Below are 9,979 nucleotides of genomic sequence, written 5' to 3' on the forward strand. Positions count from 1 at the left end.
TTCTTCGAACAATGAGAGTTCTGCGATCAAATCGGTGATGGCATGCATAAACGCTTCATGTGGAGTATAATCAGAAGTTGTCTGTATTCTAATAACAAATTTGTGTTCCAGGGGATGAGGAACTTTGTAGCCAGCAAATAATACTTGAGGATCCTTCAGTAACTGACTAAAGAATCGAAAGAAATTCACAAAATTAGCTAGCTATCTAAAAAAGAACCGAAGTAACATGCTCGTACATTTACTCACTTGCGGATCATGTTTCCCAACGTGTGATCCTCCTTGTTAATCGTAAAAATCGCAGCATTTGGTACTTTGGTATCCTGTTCTTTTATAATTCTACAAAAAACGCAAACATTAACGTGTTTCTAAAACCTAAATCGTGATTAGATCTCGATAAATATCAAAGATCAGCATACTTTTTCTCTCCCTCATATAATAAGAATGACTCAAAAGTCGGAGGTGCGTTCATTTCGCTTCGTCAATTATTAACAACAATTCAAAACTAATTGTTATTGAAATATCGATAGTGTGAATCACCGGTTGACAAACTGTCGTAATCGTAATCACTGTTGACCATCTTCTGTTGCATGTTGCATCTACAGCGAGTCACTGTGAGTCGACAATCGATTGCGACAAATCGATACGACGATTCGATAGCAGACAAATTTACCATGACGTCATTCGAACGAGTTCAAATATTTGTCAATGGCTTCATCTCTTATCGATGTTCTGATATTCTAATACCTATAATCGAAAAAGGTAAAAGGAATCGTGATTGAAGAACGGCAGGAGTGATAGTAGACGTAATATCTACAGTTATTCCTTACAGGTTTATTTATTCAATAATAACAACGTGTGTTCCTATCAAGAAAAACTTGTTTCAATTTTCTAGAAAGAGTGACATATATCCTAATGTACCTAATATACTTATTATTGAGATAAAGAGATGGAAAAGAGGGAGAGAAAGAGAGGAAAGAGAATGAATGAATGAATAATAAAGAATAAAAGAGCGAGAGGAGAGGGAGGGGAGAGAGAGAGAGAGAGAAAAAGGAAACTTCATTTTATGTCATTTCAAAGAAACCACGCGTTTTCTCTCTCTTTCTTAAGTTTGAACGTGTACAGACATTTTCCGTGTTATTGTCTCTCTCTTTCGAGCATTGGATTCGCAAATTGGACTCGACTCGGCCGTCATCAGTCGTCATCGTCCGGATGCCGCGAGATTAATCGCTGCTTACATCTTCGCACGACAGGGGCGTTGCGAGCGCTCGTTTTTATCCGCCTTTTACATTTCCCACGCCGCGCCCACCCAAACTGAAACCCAAGGCGAAGGGCGAAGGCGCGGGCCGCGGGGCGCGGATAAGGGATAACTGTGGCTGGTGGAAGGTGGAAGAGCGAAGGCGAAGACTGAAGAGCGCGGCGGCGTCAGTGACGCGGCGTCGTTGCGCGTCGCTCTCTCGGCGAGAGTTTATCGCGCGGGTAGCGTACAAGGAGCGTTTTGCCGAGCCACACTACTCCCGACAGTCCCGACTCCGGGACGCAAAGTAGTTGTCAAAATGGCGGCGTGCGAGGGCTCCGCGAGCGTGAATCCTAATTGCGAGGTAGTGCGCGGGCAAACGTTCGAGGTCGGGCCGCGCTACACGAATCTGTCATACATGGGCGAAGGCGCCTACGGCATGGTCGTGTAAGTGTTCATCGGTCGTGTCACGACCGCTCGCTCGATCGGCAGCTTGCGGCGGCCGGCCGATCTTCTGATCTGACAGGTCGACTGACAATAAACATTTGAGAGCAGCGACGCGAACGGAGACGTGACAGCGACGAGTCGATCAGCGGTGATCCGCGGCCCCGATCGCCGTGTCCTCGAATCGTATGTCCGAAGACAAAAGCCCCCTTCCGGACAAAAGCCGCCGATCGGTGTACGCTGTCGGCTGTATGCGTCGGCTCCGCTCCGCTCCGCTCGCGCTCGACGCTCGTATCTCGTATAATAGTATATACGTATGACGTACGCACACACGCACGCATCATGGTTCTCTTACACGTTCTACCGTCTACATCACTTTCAAATGCACGTCACGCCCCTTTCACCGTATTTTTCCCATTCATGTCTTTTCTACATTTCCTTATTATTCCCTTTTTTTTTCTTTCTCTTTTTTTGTACGTCTTCTCTCATTTTATCTTCTTGCATTCATGCTAATCAGATGAAAATTCACTTTGAGATTTACTAATCTTATCTTATCATTTTTATCATCTATTGCTATTTAACATGATTACGATTTAGCATGAATTATATCACGGCGAATTCATGCTAAAAAGTGACGGAATATTTTTGCGCGCCAAAAGATATTTCGGAGAGAATTCCGTTTCGCGAGTTAAATAATCCCGACGCTCTTGGATTCTGACGGTAGATTCTTTGAAAAATTCGGAATTGATTTTTCTATAATTACGATGTTGCGTTGATAATATTGATGTCGAATAAAAATATCGGAGCTCCGACTTATGCGCGATTAAAAAGAGATTTCCTCTAATCGCGTTGCCTTTGATGTATCCTGATCCTTCTAGCTTTTCTTACCTTAATCTCTCGCTTTAATCTTCTAGATATTGTTTTAATGAAACGAACATAAATTGCAGGGCACCATTTTAATAATCTATTTATAATTGTAATATTATTTATCGGTAATAAAATCTTTTTAAAAAGATAACGCTACTTCACTATTGGATATCAAAAGAATAATTACAATCCAATCTCTTAAGCTATATATAAATAACATTCTGTTGTTTTCAACTTTTATGTGTGTCAAAATGTAAATCTATTTCTATGATTAATTTAAATGTAAACAATGTTCATATTAACATATATACTTAGTAAATAATAAATTAAACTATCAAATTTTAATCCTTTGAGTTATTTAATACATTGTACAAATATTTGAATTAAACAATTTAACTCCTTTGTTTCAGTTAAATTAATGACATATTGAATGATGACTTATAGAAATTATTAAAAATAATTCAAATTAGGTATAACTTAAGTTATTTAACAATATTTATAACAAAGAAAATTATTTATTGCATTTTTCACTTTAATTACTTTTTGACATCTCCATATTCTGTTATCTATCGATCGCAATGGATAAGATTAAATAAAGATTAGAGTTTTAATAGATTTGTTCAAATGTATATCGAGCCTATCTCTCAGATATACCTAATTTGAGTTATTTTTAATAATTTCTTTAGATACCATTGCTCATATCCGATATATCGTTAGTTTGACTAAAATAATGAAGTTAAACAATTTAACTCAAGAAAATAAATTTGATTTAAATTTAATTTATTATTTATTAAATACAATATGAACGTCAATATAGGCGTTTATTTTGAAAAATAAAATACAGAAATGAATTGATTTATATTTTGATACATGTAAAGTTAAAAAGTAAATAAAAGGTTATTTTCTAAATGCGTACGTAAATATGGATGATTTACTTTGAAACTTACCGCGGAAATGGATTGATTTATATTTTTACACACATGAAATTAAAAATAATAAAATATTATTTAATTCAAGAGATTGAATTACCTTTGATATCTAATTGATGTAGTCGATCGGAACTCTTAGGATGCATTCCAAGTTTCGCATAAAGTGTATGATGTATTATTTGTCTTTGTTGTTCATCAAATAATAAAAAAGGATAAAACAATAAATCATGCGTTTCATGCGTAACTCGGAACGCACCTTTAGTCGCGGCTTCTGATGTAATACATCAGACACATTGCGAATTTGATTTTTATTATCGCTAAGAATCCTGTATCGCGCGCGACCACATCCTATCATCGCGATACCATCAAAGACACAAGTTTCTCTATGGATAAACTCACACTAAGTTAGGTCAAGCTTTCCAGACGATAGCAGAAAAGATAAACAAATGCGCCGGATGAATAAAGCGACTGCTCCAGTCTCCAGTCTCTAGTCACCGAAAGGGAAAAATTTCGTTCTGAAAAATATGAATAAAGATATTAGATTATTTGTGTGCTTGCGCTCTGACGAACACACAGTAACGATATATATATATATATATATATATATTGTATATATTTTTTTACGCTTATACGATCAATCGCGAATAAAATATGGAAAAAATATACATAAAAAAAAACAGAAGAATATGTATGACGAAATAAAAACTGTCTTCTTATTTATCAAAATTTTTTCTGCTTTATTTCATTTTAAAATAAACTGCAGGACTATACTTTTTATTTTAAAGAGTTTCTTTATACTTACAAAGGAATTTTTTTTCTTTTTTTATCTGTTATTTTATTATTTTTATTAATCTGTCTTTTAAGAAAAAATTTTGGATTCACAAGTACGTGAAAAGATTGTTGCAATTATTAAATCATGAAATACATTGCGAATAAAAGATCCAGGAATGTGGAGTCTTTATTTCTTTTGTAGGATCACTCGTGCAAATTGCGTTGTTTTTATCCTGCACTTTTATTTTGAAACAAATATTTGCTCTTCTACTTTTATCATTTGCTGAAAAAAACTTTCTTTTATTCATATGCCCTGAGATATACTGTGGGATAATTGGAGAATTATGAAGCGCCTGGAGCAGCAACGCGCGCCAAAAAGGTTTCCACTGAATAATAAATGTGGCTAGGTTTATCTTTATAATATTTTCTTGCAGATCCGCCTACGACAATCTCACCAAAACGAAAGTAGCCATAAAAAAAATCTCGCCTTTCGAACATCAAACGTATAGTCAGAGAACCTTAAGAGAAATAAAAATTCTCACAAGGTTTAAGCACGAGAACGTAAGTTGGACGTCCCAACAGTTTACGCTAAGCGTATCTTTTATAAAGTATCGTTATTAATATATTGTATTCTCTCTCACAATAGATAATAGATATAAGGGATATATTAAGAGCGCCGACTATGGAGCAAATGAAAGACGTATATATCGTTCAATGTCTGATGGAAACTGATCTCTATAAATTACTAAAGACACAAGTAAGTATTGGCATGCATTCTGTAGATCTACGTTAAAGACGAAAGAAAAAAAAACTGCAAATTTAATGAAAAGTCCAAATAAAATTCTCGTTTTGCAGGCTATTAGTAATGATCACATATGTTATTTTCTGTACCAAATATTACGAGGGTTGAAGTATATACACTCGGCGAACGTGTTACATAGAGATCTGAAGCCGAGTAATCTGCTGTTGAATACCACCTGTGACCTTAAGATCTGCGATTTCGGTCTAGCGAGAGTCGCGGATCCGGAGCACAATCATGCGGGTTTCCTCACGGAATACGTGGCGACGAGGTGGTACAGAGCTCCGGAAATTATGCTTAATTCCAAGGTATTCGTCTCACAAGTGAAAACTCATTCAAGAAATGAGAACCAAAGTACATTTCACGCGTCTTCGTGGTTCTAACATAGTTCTCTTAATACAGGGTTATACCAAATCCATAGATATTTGGTCGGTAGGCTGCATCCTGGCAGAAATGCTCTCGAGACGAGCGATATTCCCTGGCAAACACTATTTAGATCAGTTGAATCATATTCTCGGTGTTCTCGGATCGCCCTCGCCGGAGGATCTCGAGTGCATCATAAATGAGAAAGTACTGGATGCTTACATCTATCTCTGTTTTTGCATCTCATAGAATCTAAGCCAAGAATATATATTTTGCATTGCACTTTATGGGCTCGTTGACTCGCACCTTACATTTATAACATAATGATATTGAAGCGTTCTGATTTTAGGCACGGAATTATCTCCAATCGTTGCCATATAAACCAAAGGTACCGTGGACGAGTCTTTTCCCCAATGCCGATCCAAGAGCTTTGGACCTCTTAGATAAAATGTTGACGTTCAATCCTAATAAGCGTATCGTGGTGGAAGATGCGTTGGCGCATCCCTATTTGGAGCAATATTATGACCCTGGCGATGAAGTATATTTCAGTAAAATTGCAATCACGAATGTTAATTGTAATTACAAGTAATGTTGTTATTCGTAAATTTCAGCCTGTGGCAGAGGAGCCATTTAAGTTCGACATGGAGTTGGATGATCTTCCAAAAGAAGTATTAAAACAATATATTTTTGAGGAGACTCTATTGTTCCAAAAAAATCATCAAGAGAATGCTATATAGTCGACTGGTAATTGTTAAATTCGTCTTTTATCGTATCGCCAATCTCTTGATGCGCTGACAATTGAATGTTTCTGTTCTTTTTCATCAGGCATGCTGTTGCCAGAATCGCAATAGTGGATATGCGTGATGAACTGAAAAAAGAATAGAATGGAACGGAAAACGAACAATAACGGGATTGATATGAAGAAAACATGCTTTTAACAATCATCGCCACTTCATCGCCGCTCGAATTGCCGATGATACAAAAATACTAGGATATTGATGAAAGATTTAGTTCAGCGATCAACGAACGATTAATCAAGCCGATTAATCGGGTGAGTGAAACAGTCGCAATGCCGCGCATACGCTTGTACATTCGCATGTCCTTACTCGGAGAAAGCAAATATAGTGTTTTTTATGTTATACCGAACATAGCATAATATCAATTGGTACAACATGTATTTTTAATTTATCATCGTCGTACCGTATCGTACCATACCGTCTGTCTGTGATTTAATTGCGAGCGTGACGAGGCGTGACACGCGAAACACTTTATCTTCATTTCATCGTTTTTTCTCGAATTATTTCTTTTACTTTCTGAAAGTGAAATGGCTGAGATTACAATGCGTAATTATGTGGCGTAACTAAGGCAATATATTCGGCTTATCGTGCCTCGATGTTTTCCGATATCGAAAATATCATAGATATCGAGAATATCGATACATTAAACGTTCATTCTATGTCTACGAGATTCGAACACTTGTAGCGTACTCGTATAATTCATTTCGTATGATGTTTTTCGTCTTATGTGTGTACGTATGACTGTGTTGCGTGCGTATGTACGTACGTGTGTGGCAGAATTTCTTTTGGTATTTAATCTGTTTATAATAGTCAACGTTATAGCGAATACGCGACGCGTAATAATCGGCGCGTTCACGAAAATATTAGTATATAATTTATATTAAAAAGAGAATCGTGATCTTCTTTCTGAGCGTGTGATAATAACGACGGTGCCCGAGTTGAGAACTAAAGTGAAAATTTGAATAACATGTAGAAGAAAGTCCCAAGTTAGTATTTCGGAAATTTTACAAAATGTTATTACATTGTTTGAACCTCTCATCCGCTCTTAGAGCCTCCCAAAATTAATATCGCAATCCAAAATCTATTTACGAAAATCAATTTGAATCGCTATAGAAATCGAATTCGCTGACAGATATCAATAGCTCCATTCGGCCTTACTGTGAATACGTAGAGAATTTTTTTAATCCTATTCTCAAGAAAACTATAGGTTGTGAGAGACGAGGTGAAAATTAAAAAAAAAAGAAATGAAGGAAAAAAATACTAAAACAGGGACAAAGTATTTACTTCCTCTATTAACTGTTACCGATCTTCACCTTCTTCGATAATCTAATAATAATAATTAAAGAATTAAAAAATAAATTAATAATAAAAATTCATTGTTCGTAAGATTCTTATCTAGATCTAAGATGCATTTCTAGTGATTACGGATTCTCGTTGAGGCTGATTCATGCTGATGCGCCTCGCCTCCTTCCTAAGAATGCGAGGGACATAACAGCGAATAATATTCTATCAGCATAATATTCTACCATAATGTCATGATTTCAATCTCCGCGTCTCCGATTTAATACATATTTATCTTCCTTCGATGTTTATCCGTGCGAATTCGTTTGGCAAATTGTCGTGGGCAAAAGAGTTAAGGAATCTCTCGCGGTTTACAGTTTTCTTGCGCGATACGTACACACAGATATAATCTCTTCCAAAATAAATCCAAGTGAATCCTTTATAACGACAGATTCTGAATTAGATTATTTCACGTTAGTTGATGCTATTGAATGATGAATTTGGATAGTTTTAGTTGTATGTATAACTCAAAAGCAAAGTAAATGTGTATCAATCTTCCAATGATTCACGGATGGATCTTAATCGTTATTTGAATATTTCACATGCGAGTACAAAGAACTTCGATAGATACATATGTATTGTGCTTCTATTTCTTACAAGTTTCTCTTCCCGTGATAGAGTTGAATTAAAAATTTAAATTAAATTGATATAAATCTTGCATTTGAGATTTCTGAAAACCGTATATTAATAATGTGAGTGTGATCTCTTTATGGAGAATTTAATTCGACATTTAATTCGAATTTAACTTGAAACTTAAAAACGAGTTCATACTAGTTCACGATAATATGTTAGAATTTAATACACAATATTCAGCTATTTTCTCCTTGTAAAACGCTGACTCCATGAAGTCTTTTATGACCTTATGTCACTACTGCAGAGTTAAATAAGACACCTGTTACAACGGATGCGATCCGTATATACCGAATTTTTTTGAAGAATGCTCTCTCACGTCCGAGGCCTTTTAAACAGTTCGTATAATATCGTAGATCATGGGCAAGCGATAATAAAATCGTGCGCTCAGCGAAATTGTAAGCCGACGAGAAATCGAAGCTCTCGCTGTCAATGATAATTGAATACATAATACATACATATAGATTCCTAAATAACACAGCAGTTCCTGCAAAGCGCTAAAAAAGCACTTATATACATATACACTTTAGCGTTTTCTTAACGCTTTGTAGACGCTATGTTATTTGGGTTGTGATATAAGGTAAAAAAGTGTTTTGGGGAAAATGCTGAGAACGTAGAACGTTACGCGTAATATATTGATGAGACATTGTCGATATCATCTGGCCTAATATACTTAAAGTTATGTATGTGTACTTGTTGTTGTTGCCGATTCTTGTATATCCGGTGCATTCACGGAATATTTTCATCTGTCGATTTTCGATGTTATTTCGACGGCTATATCATTGAACTTGTAAAGAAGAGTAGAAAAAGAGGTAGCGGAGCGAGATGGAGGAGTAATATGCCGTTTCCTCAACTAATTGTAGAATGACAGTTGTTAATTTTTGAGTTAACGAGTGGTTGACTAAATTATTTAGTGTTTTTACGTAGAATAGAAGTGAAGGAGGGGAGGAAAAAGAAGCCTTTGAAGAGAAAGGATCGCACGATCATTTCTTCAACGACGGGCAAGATCGGATTTTTCACATTGTGCGCAGCAAACATATGCAGATATGTGCAAGAATTCCATCGCGGGAAGATGTATTTATACCATCGCAATCAACGTAACTTGAAATAATTTGGGACGCAAAAGCCTATAAAGTTGCGGTTCAACTGAGTGGCTCTTTTAGCTTTTCGATTAAATAAAAAGGTCAGCATTTCGTCTCCCGAGATTGTTTCTATCCCTCGATTTCTTGTCGTTCCAATTCTAATCATATCGAATTCCCGAACGGTAATATCGTGAAAGATATCGTCTTGTCCGTTTCAATTGTGTCGCTGTGAATCATTGATAGTTTCTTGTCGCCGAAGCTGCATTCATAGCGTTTATAAAACAATGGTAAATATTATCTTATTATTTAACTAACAATTGTAGAGCTGAAACTGTAATACTTTTAAGGGATGTATTATTCTACCGCGTTAGATTAATCGGATTTGCTCCTCAAATATGCTAAATTTATAATATTCAGGGAAATTTCATTAAAAATAGAACGATTCAATGAATACAATAAATTAAGTAATCAGAAAGTCAAAATTAAAGTAGATTAAATTTTAATTCTGATTATAGCGAACATAATTTTACGTTCGATGTAAAATCATGTGGGCGAAGGGATAATCGAATATGCGGATAAAATTAAATACGTAATTTTTAATGCATTGTTCATTCGATAAATATGAAATATGATACAGTATAAGAGATTAAAAATTAGCCGCAAAAGCAATGAATGAATATTCGATATTTACAATCGAATCGAATACAATCACTTCGATTTGG

General features: G+C 35.8%; 2 protein-coding genes across 2 annotated transcripts in view; one reads left to right on the forward strand and one right to left on the reverse strand.

Moving 5' to 3' along the window:
• LOC108692935 (DNA-directed RNA polymerase II subunit RPB11) overlaps positions 1-624 on the reverse strand; it is a 1,104-nt gene extending 480 nt beyond the window's left edge. The window contains exons 1-3 of the mRNA XM_018201517.1: positions 417-624; positions 247-336; positions 1-166 (exon numbers count right to left, since the gene is read on the reverse strand). Coding sequence (XP_018057006.1) covers positions 1-166; positions 247-336; positions 417-469 — 309 coding nt within the window. The 5' untranslated portion in view covers positions 470-624. The remainder of the gene's footprint in view (positions 167-246; positions 337-416) is intronic.
• Positions 625-1,119: 495 nt separating this feature from the next.
• On the forward strand, positions 1,120-6,575 carry LOC108692870 (mitogen-activated protein kinase 1). The gene is made up of 8 exons (XM_018201402.1): positions 1,120-1,681; positions 4,680-4,806; positions 4,892-5,002; positions 5,101-5,352; positions 5,447-5,614; positions 5,757-5,945; positions 6,019-6,151; positions 6,233-6,575. Exons 1-7 carry the CDS (start codon positions 1,554-1,556, stop codon positions 6,142-6,144), a joined length of 1,101 nt encoding a protein of 366 aa, XP_018056891.1. The 5' UTR covers positions 1,120-1,553; the 3' UTR covers positions 6,145-6,151; positions 6,233-6,575.
• The last annotated feature ends 3,404 nt before the right edge of the window (positions 6,576-9,979 follow it).

This window comes from Atta colombica, unplaced genomic scaffold (genome assembly GCF_001594045.1).
Source record: "Atta colombica isolate Treedump-2 unplaced genomic scaffold, Acol1.0 scaffold83, whole genome shotgun sequence".
Lineage (NCBI taxonomy): Eukaryota > Metazoa > Arthropoda > Insecta > Hymenoptera > Formicidae > Atta > Atta colombica.